General features: G+C 37.9%; 1 protein-coding gene across 10 annotated transcripts in view; it reads right to left on the bottom strand.

Annotated features, from left to right (window-relative positions):
- Positions 1 to 16,874, bottom strand: part of PEX5L (peroxisomal biogenesis factor 5 like) — a 226,564-nt gene that overhangs the window by 51,146 nt on the left and 158,544 nt on the right. For all 10 annotated transcript variants that reach the window (XM_060639282.3, XM_060639286.3, XM_060639287.3 and 7 more), the window contains one exon: positions 15,885 to 15,980. In XM_060639282.3, the coding sequence (XP_060495265.1) occupies positions 15,885 to 15,980 (96 nt within the window). The remainder of the gene's footprint in view (positions 1 to 15,884; positions 15,981 to 16,874) is intronic.

Below are 16,874 nucleotides of genomic sequence, written 5' to 3'. Positions count from 1 at the left end.
AGAACTACCCTACAACCCAGCAATTGTACTACTAGGTATTTATCCATGGGATACAGGTGTGCTGTTTCAAAGGGACATATGCACCCCAATGTTTAAAGCAGCACTATCAACAATAGCCAAAGTATGGAAAGAGCCTGAATGTCCATCGATGGATGAATGGATAAAGAAGATATGGTATGTATATACAATGGAGTATTACTTGGCAATCAAAAAGAATGAAATCTTGCCATTTGCAACTACGTGGATGGAACTGGAGGGTATTATGCTAAGCGAAATTAGTCAGTCAGAGAAAGACAAATATCATATGACTTCACTCATATAAGGACTTTAAGAGAAAAAACAGATGAACATAAGGGAAGGGAAATGAAAATAATATAAAAACAGGGAAGGGGACAAAAAATAAGAGCCTCTTAAATATGGAGAACAAACAGAGGGTTACTGGAGGGGTTTTGGAGGGGGGATGGGCTAAATGGGTAAGGCACTAAGGAATCTACTCCTGAAATCATTGCTGCACTATATGCTAACTAATTTGGATGTAAACTAAAAATAAAATAAAATAAAATAAAAAGCATACAGTGTGGTTAAAATCATATCATAAAGTTTCCTTAGCAGTCAGCATTGTTGAATGGGTTTATGTAAAATGCTCCTGTTCTTTTGAAGATATTTCGAAGATCCTTTAAAAATCGTAAAGAAGTCCAAGGAACTGGAAAAATTTTACTGGATTGCAATGCTGCTCTATCTCATGTTTAACAATGAGGCAATACTACACACGCACCGTCAACTTTTTAGAGTCGCTGCATCTTAGCCTGCTGCTAAAACACAGATGTGACACAGCTGTGAGGTGGATCCAAGCCCTTCCATGCGGTTCAGATTTCACCAGGACTCTGCAACCAGAGTTCTGTAACCAGGACAGGGAACTATTTCTAGTTTCATTCGCAAATGAATGGGTATGGCAAGACGTAAGAAAGGTTCACGTTGAATGGTCATAAATATATAAAGAACAAAGTTAGCTTTGGAGCTAGTGTTAAGAGCTAAAACAGGAACCTATTTTTAAAAAATTTAAAAAGAGGGCTCATGTTCATGTCATTCATCCTTCTTGAATTCTGGTGCAAATGTAAAGAACATCAACCTGCATTTTTTCAGTGTGGGATAAAATTATTTTGTAAATGGCACAGTATTTTTAGCCATTTTAGTTGAACCTTGAGCATTTGCCCAGATTGTGTCTTGTGACGTGTCCCTTGTAACTAGTTTTGTTGAAATGTGTTAACTTCAGTAAGTATACTAATAAAGCAGAGAAAAGCACTGAAGAGTGATAGAGAAAATCTGGGAAGAAGGCTAGGCAATAAGAAACATTAAAGGAATATTCAACCAATAATAAAACATATTAAAATAAAATGTAAAAATATGATAAGATATATAGTTCAGTGGCCAATTAAGACAATGAAGAAGGCCAGATAGAGATGGGAAGAAACTGAAAAGACAGATATAAATACAGTAGGTAAGGAGGAAGATGATTGCTTATCTCTTAAAAAATGCTTCAATCCTAGTGATATATTCTCTTTGAAATTATTATTCTCAGGTCAAATAAAACATTAAAGGATTAAAAATACACTGTCCCTAAGAACTTCACAGCAACACAGATCTAGAAATGGCTTTGGAAGAAACTGGAAAATATAGCCTGGGACTATAGCAGTATGTAAACTTGCTTTTCCCTCTATTAGAACCTTGACAAAGAGCTTGTTAGATAAAGATCTGGTAATGAGAGAACTTTGTTAGCAGTGAAAATGACCCAAGCTGGTGATGTCAATTCATGCAAGGAATTCAACAACAAATCCAACATCCTAACTAGATGTTCTTTTTTCCCATCATGGCTTAAATTGCTGCAGCAGGAATTTAGAGTAGACACAAGGAAAATATATATTCTGACTGGCAATATTGCAAGACATCAAAATGGGTCACTTAGGAAAGTTTTGCAATATTCTTTCTTTCTTGGCAACTGCTAAAATTGAACTAAATTAACTAATTGCTAAAATTGCTAAAATAGAACTGATGCTCAGGGATAGCCCTAGGCAAAAGTGGACAACCAGAGACTCTAAGACCATCTCAACAGAAGAAAGGCTTAGAAATCTTGGAATCCAGAGATTCCCAAGCTTGTTTGCACATTGAGTCACCTGGGAATCTTTTCAAAAAGCCTAGATCATAGCCAGGACCAAGGAAATCACAATCTCTGGGGTGGGACACAGGTATCAGGATTTTTGAAAGCTTCCCAGTTATAACATGGTCTCATGTTACAAAAGTAACAACTGAGGCCCAGAGGGAAAGAGACATTTCCCAGCCTGCCAGGGCAGCTAGGGAAGAGGAGAATTATAACCAAAGTTTGTTGACCCTGATCTGATACAAAAACAAACAACCTTTTTGTATGTTTATGAAATCAATACATTATCATTATAGATAACTTGAAAAAACATTGAAATTGCCAATGGAAGTCAATAATCTCTCAATTTTACCATCTAGAGATAAATTATTAATCATTGTTGATATCTTTGCATTTCCTTCTGCTATTTTCTCAAGGTCCATATACACTTTTAAACTTTTGTAAAAGTTAGGATTATGTTTCTGAGAATAACAGTAGACTTTCTGGAAAGTCCGGAACTAGAGGTACAGGTTGTTTGGGGATACTGAGCCATATCCCTGCTATTTTTCTCCCCCTCCCTCAGGGGACACATAGCATGAGGCCCCATCTTTCCTGACACTTGCATCTAGCCTGAGGACCAAACGGATTCAGGACAGACCATGTAAGCTCTTCCTGAGTAATGATGCAAAGCCCAAGTGTAAGAAGACTGCCTTGTGTAGGTAGTGTCATCACCAGCTGCACACCTAGGTTAGGGACTCTGGGGCTAGAGGAAGCTAGATTGAGAAACTGTGTCTGCTTTTGCTCATGTGGCCATTTTAGTTCCATTATGCGTGGGGTCCTTGCCTGAATAAATCAGGACCTCTACCTAAATTTACAGTGGTAAATTTGTGTGTGTGTGTGTGTGTGTGTGTGTGTGCATAAACACACATTGTGTGTGTTCTCAAACATTCCAGACAACCTGAAGGATGCAAAATTATTATTTTGAATAAGGTACATTCTTATTATTGATCAAAATAATCACTGTGATTTGGTGGATCCATAACATCAAACTTATCTAATAAAAAATATAATTCTAATTTTGAAGGCCATACTGTATTATTGCCACCTGGCCAGTTAAAACTAAAACCTAATTTATGATGTGATTTTTTAAATCTGATGCTCACAAGCCAATATCTATTTACTATAAGTAGAGAATAAATGCTTTAGTATCCTAAAACAGCTCATTTTGAAAAGGAAGACAATTCGCTGAAGACAAATGAATCTTAAATGATTTAGAAAAGGAAGTGGTTGTGAGAAGTAAGATGATTCATTTTCAGAAATACTAAATAAAAGTTGTGCTATTTAGTTAAAATAGGTTTACAACCTATTGGAAATATGTATGAAACACAACCACCCTCCCAAAATGGAGTCCCAAACCATTAGACACTTTACTTCCTGGTTCTTCTTCCCCTCTCCATTCCGTTAGCTTTGCAATGAGCATGCACTAAAGAACAGAAGTCCCTGTGTCACCTCAAGGAATGCACTTTTTGCCTTACATGGGCATAGGCGACTTCTGGGTAAGGCTTTAACCTCTGTAGTACTCAGCTAATGAAGAATCAGGGTAGAGACTTGCATGCTAGGAGATAAATTGCCTGGTGTAACTGTCCAGTGTGTGCTTGTCCATCAGACACCCACTCTTGCAATGCAAGAATGTTGATTAAAGCCTCACTTCTTTGTGCTCTGAGTCTCTGTGTCCCCTCTTTGGGTGAGTGGGTTTATTTCTCACAGTGGTTAACTTCAAATGTAATTTTCTCAAGCCCCCTTTACTTTGGGGGCTGCATAAATGATTTCAGTAAACATCCTGTTCCTATCACAGAAACACACCTGAGGTTAACCGGGGGAAACAAATTCTGATTGGTTTTACTTATTCTATGAAAATGAAATCTTTTTTCACATTTAGGTTTAATGATAGAGTGATCTACTTATTTCCCTTCTGTCATCAGATCAGGTAGTCAGTCTATATTGTATTATGTTCGCATTTCAGAAACACTTCAGAAACATGGAGAGCTCATCCACTCATCCCTCTACTATGATTACCCAAGTTTTCTGATGTAGTACATAACTGGTGTTTAATAATCATGACATTCTGATTTGAGGGCCTGACTTAAGGTTATTTACTTATCCATTTTTACTCTTTGGATGCAAAGTAACTAAGAATTCCCTGTAAGTCTTTTATTCTCAGATTTCATCATGCAATTCAGCATTTCACAGGAAATCTAATTCATCTGAATAAATTGGATGTGTGGTATTGATAATTTCCAGTTATGTTTTAATACCTTTCTGCCTTTTACTTACTCTCTGTCCTTGCCTCTCGCCTTTCTATTAAAAAAGATGGCTGCCCTTGGCAGGGACTGATGTGTATTTCAAAGAATAACAAATAGTTTTAATATAAATTAAAATAAACATATTAATAAAAGAAATCTGATGTAAGAAAAAAATACACCTCCAAACTAAATTTCAAGTTCAAATAATTTTTAATATTATTTACTATCTGAATTCTGAATTTCCTCCTATCAATACCTCCCAGGCCAGGAAAAAAACTAGCTCCAAGGGAATGTGTAAACATGGGCCCTAGTTCTGCTTGCCAGTAATCAGCAGTGTGTGCTTGGACGAGTCCCTTAGCATCCCTGAATTTCAACCCTTTCTCTGCAGTGATGGAGTGGGCCCTATAAATCCTTGGTATGAGGTACCAACTCTAACATGGCCTGTGACATCTCTTGTAGGACAGTAACCTCTTCCAGAGAAGACTGGGGACCTCTGGGACCATCATTAAGATCTATGAGGCTTAAGTTTATGTGTCAACTTGACTGGGCCATGGGGTGTCAAGGTTAAACATTATTTCTGGGTGTGTCTGTGAGGGCAGTTCTAGATGGCATTAGCATTTGAATTGTCAGACTAAGGCAGATGGCCATCTTTTATGTGGGTGGGCATCATCTAATCTGTTGAGGGTCTGAACAGAACAAAAAGGCAGAGGAAGGGAGAATTCCTCCTCCCTGCTTATCTGAATGAGCTGGAACATTGGTCTTCTATCCTCAGACCGGGACTTATACCATCAGCTCTTCTGGTCCCTAGGTCTTTGGATTTAGACTGGAGCTACACTACCAGATTTCCTGGGTCTCCAGCTTGCAGACAGTGGATTGTGGGACTTCTCAGCCTCCATAACTGTGTGAGCCAAGTCTTTCTAATACATCACTCTCCCTCTTCTTCTGTCTTTATATAGCCTACTGATTCTGCTTTTTTGGAGAATCCTAATATAAGATCTAAGAAACCGATGATTGATCACTTGGGAAGAAGAGATAGAACTCGTTACCTTCATGGAAAAGGACTGCTTTCTTAATCAATAGGAAATATTTATTTACTGAACATCAATTATGTATCCAGTATTATATGATATATCATATACCTTAGTCAAATGAATAAAGGAGATTCAAGATGACACTTTGCCCACAGAGAGGTTACTGATTCTCCACTGAACTCTCTCTGGTTGTGTGTTTGATGCTCTACTTATTAAACCAATGTGCAGCTTAAGTGTCATCAGAAAAGAGATGTCTCTCATCATTTAGTGTTTTGATTTTATTTTATAAAAAGCCTTTCAAAGCCAAAATGGCTCTACTGAATTAAATATAGAACTGAAGACTAGAACTATTTTATTCCTGACTCCCATTATTTGACAGAAATAAGACATTTAACCTATAGATCTTATTTTTATTCCTTTTCAATAAATTGGGAATAATAATATTCAACATTATAGGAAGTTTTATAGAATACTAATGATTGGTTTATATGGGGCAGCATTGTTATTCAAGAGATGGAGTTTGGAATATTCTAGAGAAATAGAATTACATTATTCTTCCTATAGACACAAACTTCCTAGAGAGTTATTTAATAACTGCTCTTAAAAGTAAAAGAAATCCAGAGGAGAGAGAGAGAGAGAGAGGGAGGGCGGGAGACAGGCAGAGGGAGAGAAAAAAGATAAAGAGAAGAGGGAGAGGCATTCTAATTTTCCTACAAATATCAGAACTGGAAGGTACCTGTGGCAGAGACTGCTAGCTGTCAGTCAAAATATCCTCTCCTTTCTTCTGTGGTGATAGCACTGTGGTCATTTCCTAGCCTCTCTTATAGTTTGGGGAATGGGTGGTGGTGGTGATGTGATGTGTTTGACTAAGCTCCAGTTAATAGAGTGTGAGTAGATGACATCTGGGCTGGAGCTTTTAGGAAGGTGGGCCTGCCTCCTCCAACGTCTCTTTCCCCTGGTTGGGGGTGGAACAAGAAAGCACTTGTGACTTGGTTTTGACCGTGCAAGTGAGGATAACACCCTAAGGAACCGGGGTGAATTTTGGCATGGAGCAGATCTGCCTGCTAGTCTGGCACTTTTATTTTTAACAGAAGAAATAAACTATTTTGTTTGAGCAATTGCATTTTGAGGAATATTGTATGGCTGCTAGTGTTACCCTAACTAATACCGGGTCTCACAATCATCAATCCCAGTGTTTCTGAAACTTGAGTCATTTGATCCTAACTACAATTTATCATTTCCATATTCTATCTTATTTACTTAATGTATGTTGTAATTGATACAGTTCTTTTATTTAAATAGGTGAAGTCTACTCTATCCTTGTCTAAATTATGTCCACAAAGTCGTCAGTTTGAAGTTCTAGTTATATTTTTCTAATATATGTTAAAATAAATGCATAATTATTAAAATGCTCATCCATTTTCCACCTAATCTTATAGACCAACTACATAAAACACAATCTAATTCAAACCTCTCATTTTACTGATGAGAAAGCTGAGGCCCAAATGGTAAGATACTGGCATGGGTAGAACCAGGATCCACGTCTAATTTGAGACTTTTCCCATGTACATTATATGCTATCTCACCTTTTCCAGATGAGTTTAACATGTGATTCCTGTGTACAGAATCTTCCAACAAATGGTTTAAATTACTTTCAACTACAGTCTGACCGATCTTTAGAGAATCTCTTTGAAGAGGAAGGGATAAAAATTATTGTCCAGGTTTAGTCAATGCACAGGGCACAGAACAGTCTGTAACCGCTCAAGGCTGGCTCAGATGGAGTGTGTATCTTTTCATGTTCACCTTCTTTTGCACCAATTCGCTTAGTAAATGTCTCTTGATTAGATCATGTCCAGAATGCAGATCCTATATTTCTCTGATTTGGAGTTAAGGTCTTTTTTGGTCTGGAGCTTATATCCAAGCTACTTTTTGGTCTGAAGCTAGTATACAAATATGATGGTCTAGAAGACCAATCCATGGATAATTGAGGTTTTGTTAGAATGGGTCAAGTTAAAGATTTTATTACTTTAGCATGTACACAGTGGAAGAATATGATAACCATCCATAGCACTGACTTTAAAAAAATACAGGCAGACTCTAAATAACCCTCTTCCTTTAAATAGATCATCTGCCCATACATTTATTTAAGACCATCTTACACCTCTTTATACTTTCATCCATATCACCTATGAGGGTTTATCACAAGTTATTCTGCAATAATTCTTCTCTATGCTTCATATTATTTTGGAAATTTGTTTGTGTAAAATGAAAGGAAAATGAATCAATATGAGAAAAAAGGAACTTTTGCCAGCTTCCCAATGCACAGTATCCCAAGTTTGCAGAATACATCTAATCTTTATGTAATCTATCTACAAGTTGACATGGGAAGCATGTTCACTAACATGACATTATAAGCTTTGGGATATCTGTATCCTGGTAGTTAATCTCAATATTCCTTCAATATTGCCCAAAGAATGTTTTCAGATATTTTCAAAAGATTTTCTCCTTTTTGGATATTGAATCTAAGTCAGAATGATTTAAGTACTGTTTAATCCATTAATCTCTTCTACATTCTTCAAAGAGGTGACACTGTCATAGAAAGCAAAAGGAAATATGAGGGGGTGATAAAGGCAGATAATTGTCATGGTAGGAGTACACCCAAGTCAGTAGTGTTTTACATAATCTTATATTAATCAAAACAGTTGGAGGATGGTCTCCAATTTCCTTCAATCTTTTACTATTTCTGAGATTCCTATCAGATCCATGGTAGATATGCACAGAATAACTTCAGGTGAAAACAAAATTTCTATATGGAAAGAACTTTTTAGCTTATGTCACTAGAACTGGATTTAACTGTTGGGTTGTTTTGAATATGGAGAGATAAAGAAGGTCACCCATATTTCTAGAAAAAGGAATTCTTTTACTATCCATGTTCATTAGTGTTAACACTAATTACCAATTTGCCTGTGATTTCTCATAAAGCTCTGCTAGAAGGAAAGTTAGCCTGATGCCTGAAGGGAAGTTATCTTGAGGGCCATGTCCTTTGTGATAGGACATAGAAATGGAAAAAATGAGACTTGTCATGAAGAGATGTGTAGACACTGTGAAGAAGAAAAGGCAAGACCCTGACCAGATCCATGGTGAAGGGATGAATATGTCCCTAAGGAACGTGGACTGTCACTAAACGGTCTTTGTTCATACTCCCTTGGGGATCAGAGAAGATAAATTGAGAACCAGAATAAATGGGAGGGGGTGGTTTGAAAGACTGCATTCTAGGGTGAATGAATACCTTCTTTCTATTCTATAAGGGTAATTTTTCCATTTTTGAAGTACTGAAATGGATTGGGAATGGAGATGAGGAAGAGTATGAAATAGAATGGGGCTTGGAGGAGTAGAACAACACAATAATTATTTGCTTAGTAAATTGACCCAACATGTAGCAACTTAAACAAACAAACATTTACTATGTCATACGGCTTCTGAGGGAGTCAGGACTTTGGGAGTAGCTTAGCTGGGTGACTCTTACTTGGGGTCTCTCCTGAGGTTGGGATTAGGCTGTTGGCTGGGACTGCAGTCATCTAAAAGCTTAATGGGGTTTGGGGAGATCCACTTCAAAGATGGCTCACACACGTGGCTGTCGAAAGGAGGCATCAGGTCCTCCCTGACTGTTGGTAGAATGCTTTGCTTCTCAACTGCCAAGGGTTCTCATGACATGGCAGCTGGATTTCCTCCAGAGCAAGTGAGCAGAGAGAGAAAGAGAGAGAGAGCGAGCGAGAACGAGTCTACAGTAGCTTGTATGACCTAATCTTCAAAGTCACACACCATGGCTTTGACTTTATTCTATTTATGAAAAGTGAATCACTAAGCCCAGCCCACACTCAAGAGAAGGAGAACTAAGCTCCATGTTTTGAAGGGAATGTCAAAGAATTTGTGGACATTTTAAACTACCACATGCAATATCACAAGTGAGGCTCAACAGGAGAATTGGGCCTGAGGAGAAATCAGATTTCTAGAATTTAAAGGTTTTAGTAGACTCAATTAATTAGCCAAGAGGATTTAAAATTACACTTCCTGTTCTTTTTCTTGCTTCTGACCACTATATTCCTTTTGTGTGTGCATCTTCATTTTTCCTTATTCACACATGTCATTATTCTTTTTCAAAATCTGCTCACAAGGATCCCTCCCTCTGGGTAAAATTAGAGCTGTGAAAACATTGATTAAAACGTGTACAGTAAGCATTATGACAGTATTGGGACCAAGTGAAATGTGACTTTGATTCCAGGGATACAAAGTTCATCTTCTGTTAGTAGGTTTGTGACATTTCTTAAGCACCCACTAATGAAGAGATGCTTGGATGAAATACATGCATTTGAGGAATCAATTGCTAATTTGTTCCTTTATGCATCCAGCAAAAATTTGTAGGGCCTAGCTCTGCACCAGACTCTCTGAAAGGTGCTGAGGGCATAAAGAAGGATGCAACATGGTCCTGCCTGGAAGAAGTCAAAGCCTAGTGTGGAGGTGGCCATGTAAACCCATAGTAGCAACATCATGTGATAAGCTATACTTGAGTGATCCCCTGAGCTGTGTGCATATATCTGTGATTCTTCCAGCTCTTTAAGGGCAGAGGCTGTCTTATTCAATTTTGTATTCTTAGCGCCCAGCATAGTGCCTGGCCTATAGAAGGAGCTTAATTTGTTACTAAGAACGAATTTGTTACTAAATCCAGTTAATTTGAAGGCTGGGGCACCTAGAGAGACTAACCAGCAAAATACAATACTACCAGATGCTGGCTATTTCCTTCCCTGCTAAATAGGGATAAGGATTTACTTTTCATGTGTGGTTGCAAGTGTGCTGACTGCCCACGTGACTTCTCTCTCCTCCACAGATGCAACACAGTTCCCACTAGGGATCTCCATTCCTGGGAGGCAGCTTCAGGCCTCATTGAGCTCCCAGGGCTCCTTCCCTGCTTCTCACTTCTGAGACTCCTTGTGCATCCTTCCTAGAGACCCATTGTAGCTGACAGTGCGTTAGCTAGATGCTGGCTAGAAAGAAAATCCAAGAGGAAAGTAAGTTACTTTCCCTTCTTGTTCAGGGAAGATTTTTCTTTTAAAGTCTAGAATATGAGGGGCACTTGTACCCCAATGTTTATAGCAGCACTCTCAACAATAGCCAAATTATGGAAAGAGCCTAAATGTCCATCAACTGATGAATGGATAAAGAAATTGTGGTTTATATACACAATGGAATACTACATGGCAATGAGAAAGAATGAAATATGGCGTTTTGTAGCAACGTGGATGGAACTGGAGAGTGTGATGCTAAGTGAAATAAGCCATACAGAGAAGGACAGATACCATATGGCTTCACTCTTAGGTGGATCCTGAGAAACTTGGCAGAAACCCATGGGGGAGGGGAAGAAAAAAAAAAAGAGGTTAGAGTGGGAGAGAGCCAAAGCATAAGAGACTGTTAAAAACTGAGAACAAACTGAGGGTTGATGGGGGGTGGGAGGGAGGGGAGGGTGGGTGATGGGTATTGAGGAGGGCACCTTTTGGGATGAGCACTGGGTGTTGTATGGAAACCAATTTGACAATAAATTTCATATATTGAAAAAAAATAAAAAAAAAATAAATTTTAAAAAAGTCTAGAATATGAATATTTGGTTCTATGTCCTAAAATTACAACACTTTTGAACAGAGATGAAGTTTTGGTGATTTTTCAATAAAATGGAAGATATAGAGGCAAAAGCATCCTTCCCCTCCACCGTACAAAGCCTTACTTGATTTAACAGTTCAGCTTGAGCCTAAGCAATGTCAGCCTTTGCACATAAACAGATTCCCAGCTCATTTAAGATATGCAATAAATGTGCATGTGGCATTAGATGTCTTTTCTCTAGTAGAAGAGACTATTTTTGAGCATTTTAGCTCAAACATTATTTGATTTGTACATTGTCATGTATCATGCTGTGGAAGCAAAAACCAGTTCGTACCATGTAAAATATAAAACATGCCTAATATTACTCATGGCAAGGACTGGTCAGTGCTACCTGCATTGTTATAAATGTGTCTCACTGACTGATGTTGAGATGAGGACAACCACACAAGACACTTCAGCATAGCCTTGGCCGAAATCTATATGCCATAGACAGAATTGTTTGTCTCCAATCAGCAATGAAAATGTAAATACTGAATTATATTAGGAGGTGATATGGTACTTTACATGCAACAACAGAGAGAAGGAAGTGCTGACCACATTAGGTGATTAACAATCAGCCAGCCAGCCATTAATTCAACAAGTATTTACTGAATACCTACTAGGTACCAGATATTGTTCTAGACATCAGGGTAGAGTGGTAAATAAGAGACAAGTTCCCCTTTCTCATGGAGGTTACATTTTAAAGTAAAAAGACAGACAACAAACTGACAGAAACAAACAAGAAAAGACCCGGTGATAAATATAAGGATGAAAAACAAAACTCTAGGCTCTGTGATAGCAATTGGGTGGTCAGGTTCAGCTTTTCTGAGGCATTGGCACTCAACCTAAAATCTGGATGACAAGAAGAAAACTGCCACATGAAGATCTGGGGGGAGTGGGTTCCTCTGTCTGTCAGAAGACAGAGCAGGGCAATGAGGTTGTCGTGTGAGAGGAACAGAGGGAAGCCCCTGAGGCTCATCAGGGGACTGAGGAGCAGAAGGAGCTGGAAAGGGCACCGGTATCAGGTCAAGAGCTAGGATGGCGACAGAAAAATAGGGTTTAAAGATGGAATAAAACATGAAATAGAAGGAATATTGGAAACAGAGAAACAGATGATATAAAAATATAAGATAGAGACTTCGGAAAAATTCAGCTTGCTCCAGGCATGATTTTCCTATGTCTTACTAGTGTGAGAACCGTCTCTAATAAAGCCAATCCACAGCACCTTTCTTTATTTGTTTTGCAATGAAGAACGAGGCACTTTTCGTTCTTTTAAGAATCTCATGCTGTCTACAACTTACCAGTTTTCCCTTGATTACCAACATAATACATGTTTAAGATGGAACATTTGGAAAATACAGATAAGCTAATGGAAGAAGTAAGATCACTCCAAACCCAGCCTGCCAATATAACTGCTGTTAACAGATTCTCTTTATGCTTATAAATTGCAGTAATTCAGAATATGGGCCCTGGAGTCTGGGTGAAAACCATGGCTTAGAAACTTGCTAAATGAGTGTTACTCATTTTTCAATCGATCGTAATTGCTTATAAAATGCTATAGAAATGTCTGAAATCTCTTTAAACCTCAGTTTTCTCATCTGCAAAACGGGAATAGTAATGATACCTTCTTCATAAGACTACTATGAGGATTAAACGAGATCATCCATATAATTCTCCTGACTGGCACACCGTATGCACTTTAACATGTTAGGCATTATGCCATTTTCATTTTACAAAGTTGGGATCATATTGTAAAACTGTCAGTAAAATACATTATTATTCCAATCATCACTGGACATTTTTACATGATCTTAAATATTTTCCGTAATGTAGTTTTTAATGGTTACACAGGATTTTACTATAGAGATATAATTTAGCTAATTCTCTATTCTGGGACACTTAAGCTGATTCCAAATTTTCACTATTTAAAAAATTATTGTAAAATTTCACGCTTATTTCTCTAGGATAAATTCTCAGTGGCTGGGTCAAAGGCTGGATCACGTATACTTTGATGCCTTTCATCATATCCTCTCCATGAATTAGATTATACCGTTGGATAAGAATAATGTTAGGAAGTAAATAGTCCACATACATGTGAAGTTTTGTAGGTCTGATTTACCATCAGCTTAGTGAAATACTCCCCTCTATCCCCTGCCTTTTTTCTCCACACCTGTTCATACCTTCTGATCAACAACATCTTTCCTCATTCCCTAAGAAAGCGTCTCAGTTCCAGGCTTCCAGATGAGCCAATCTGCTTACAATTTTCTGATTTGCTGGGAATTCTTTACTTACAAATTCATTTCCCTTGAAGCCATAAACTCATAGGATTTTAGTATATTAGAAATCCAAGCCCCTCATCTCACAGATGAGGAAACTAAAGTTGACGGAGCAAGTGATTTGTCCAAGTTGGTCCTCTGGTCCATGCTGTTAGACAGCTAGGCTGGGTTGGCTCATTTCTTTATCTCTAATACCTAGTTCAGAAGTTAGCACATGCAGACAGTCAGTGTTTGGTGAATGAATAACTACTTGAAGTGACTTACAGCCTCCAAGGATTCTAAACTGGAAAGGACCATAGAAGTGTGGAAACTGAAGCCCATATTGGTTGATGAAATGTATGTTGTCATTTAGCTATTAGTGATAAGTTGGAATAACACATCAGTTTCTCAATTCCCAGGAGAGACAAGGAGAAGCCAAGAGAAGGCTTTGTGGGGTCAGGTGGACATCATGTAGAGAAGGGATTAAACTAATTCTGCCTTGTTCCAGAGAGCAAAGCCAAGACGAAAGAGAAATGGAAGTTGCTGGTAGGCCAATTTCAGCATAATACATGGAAGAGCTTTTTAATGGTTAGTAATGTCCAAAATAGAAACATATTTTCTAGAAAAGAAGTTGCCCCTAATTTGAAGTATTCAAATAGAAACAGGGTATGTTTGAATAAATAATTTGTTAAGTGTGTTTGAAAAGAAACGATTTTTGTTCCATGTGCCTGGTTGGGATAGATAACTACTAAGGCCTCCCCAAAACTAAGGTGAAATGATTTTATGAATATATGTACACATACACACAGATGGATAAATGAATAATTTTTTCCTTATTGATATGTTATTTTGTAATTAGGTCTTTTGAGTTGAACCCATTGTGTTTCTCATTATAAATGGGACCAGATAAATTCTAATGTCTTTACTGACCCAAGATTCTATGGTTCTAAATCATCTTTTTGGTGATAATTCAGTGTGCTACACAGAGTAGGAATTCAAAAGATGAATTTAAATTAGCTCTTAAGTCTGGAAAAATCTACATTTAAGATAAATTGAGTTACAGGCTCCATGAGTTGAACAATTTGATTGCACTCAGCTGGTCTCAGTCAAATATATCAATTGATCACATTCAAGAACACTAATGCATTAACTTTTTTTAAACTAAAAAGGGATAAAATTAAAAGAAGAAATTTGGTGAATTGTATTGTGATGAGATAAAGTTGTTCTTATTGATGAATGATGATATTAAATTATGGCTAGAATTATTTCCTAGACTATAAAACCTTTCAATATGAAACTGCAAATATGATTTAATTGCACTTCAAGTATGGAGTTACTGAAAGACTGCTCATAGTATAATAATTTCATCCAAATCCTAGTGGTAAGATAGCCACATAAATGAACCATATCACAAGAATACTTTAAATTTTCAAGATTTCAAATCATTGATGGAAATAGAGATCCTAAAAAATTCATACTTGGGTTTGGTGAAAAGCTCCACTCTTACATAGCAATCTAGCAAAGCTTTGATGAGTATCATAGATGGTGTCTGTAATGTACTCTTTGTGATTCCAACCAGGGAGGAAATTGATAAAAAGACAGCAAAGGTTGCTTCTTTGGGGGCTTCTCTTCCTTCTTTCCCCTTTTCTTCCTCTTTCTGTTTATGCTTTTCTTATTAGGAGGCTAAAAAAAGGGGGGTGCCTGGGTGGTTCAGTTGGTTAAGCGTCCAACTTCAGCTCAGGTCATGCTGTCACGTTTTCTGAGTCTAAGCCCCACGTCAGGCTCTGTGCTGACAGCTCAGAGCCTAGACCCTGCTTCAGATTCTGTGTCTTCCTCTCTCTCTGCCCCTCCTCTGCTTGCTCTCTGCCTCAAAAATAAATAAACATTAGAACAATTTTAAAAAAGAAATAAATATTCAAATGAAGCATTTCATTTGATTTATCAACAATTGCCATTGTTTTGGACAATCTTAATAGTAAAAATTTATGACTCGAGTCAAGATGGGATATCCACTGGCTAGAATATCTCATAGAATACCTAAGCCTTGCTTTTTACCTCACTCAGTTAGAAAAATGTATATTTCAGGAGGAACATGAATTTCTCTGCCTTTCAGACATTGTGCTGGATGCTAGAGAGACAGAAATATCAAGCATGAAACTTGGCCTCACAGAGGCATAGCAAATTCATTGCATAGGTTCATCATGGAACACAGATGAGGCTCAGAGATCTTTCTGACCCAGGACTTCAGACAGATTGTTAAGCTATCACAGAATTGGCACAGGAATTAGCATTTATTAGTCATCCAAGTCAGAAGTTCTCTGGTAACAGATCTTATTCTAATAATCATTATCATAGTTACTTCGTGTCATTAAAGTAAGACTCATTTCATATGTATCCTGCTGAAGTCTGAGTTTTTGAATTCCACTCCCAGCAACATGAAACGGAAAAAATAATTTAAAAAGAAAGTTACCTCCACTGCTGCTTTTGCCCTTTCAAATTCTTCTTCTAAGGAGTGGTTTCTGGAAAGTAATGCACTTCCCCAGCGCTGTTCTTTGGTCAATCGAGCCTGAAATAAACCAAACGCATGGTGTTATACTACTGGAATTACTGAATACAAAAGTACAAATATTTTTCCTTTTCTCATATTTCCCTACAGTTTAAGAAGCATCTGCAAAGGATGCTATTTTTGGAGTACTTTGCAAGAATGATGTTACCCAAACTGGATGGTACCAAAATGTGTATGAGCCTGCATGCATGATTCTTCTAAGAGTGGGTCTTAGCCTTGGTCATGTTAAAACCAAAGCCCAGGCCCAGCCTCCCAAAGATCTTACTTTCATTGGTCATGGTTCTAGGCATTGATATTTTAGTAGCCTTCCAATAGGATTCTAATATGCAGCTAAGATGGAGAATCTCCATTAGAAGCCTAGACCTAAAAACTGATATTCAGGCTTCCAGTTAGTTAGGACTAGCTTCGGGTAAAACTAAGCTGCAGAGATGGAAGGTGCTACTAGACCTTTTTCCTTACATACACAGCAGATCCTCATGGTGAATTCTCTTTCCTTTGCCTTCCCTCTATTGGCACACTCTGCCTCATGTCCAATATCCTCAGGACATTGCTCTGTTAAGTGGTAGTCACTTAGATAAAATCATGTTTGTTAATGTCAACAAGTTTGTCACAATTAACAGACATTGTGAAAGACATCTTCACTTAGCTAAATGCAAATATTCAGAAGACCAGCCTCCAGCCCCACAAAGATCTGCTGGAATTTTTTAAATGTTGCTAATTTTTTTTTAATTTTTTTAACGTTTATTTATTTTTGGGACAGAGAGAGACAGAGCATGAACGGGGGAGGGGCAGAGAGAGAGAGGGAGACACAGAATCGGAAGCAGGCTCCACTCTGAGCCATCAGTCCAGAGCCTGACTCGGGGCTCAAACTCACGGACCGTGAGATCGTGACCT

Source organism: Panthera onca, chromosome C2 (assembly GCF_046562875.1).
Source record: "Panthera onca isolate mPanOnc1 chromosome C2, mPanOnc1 haplotype 2, whole genome shotgun sequence".
NCBI classification, from domain to species: Eukaryota; Metazoa; Chordata; class Mammalia; order Carnivora; family Felidae; genus Panthera; species Panthera onca.
Note: the sequence above shows the minus strand (reverse complement) of the source record. Positions and strands in the feature narration are given on the sequence as shown.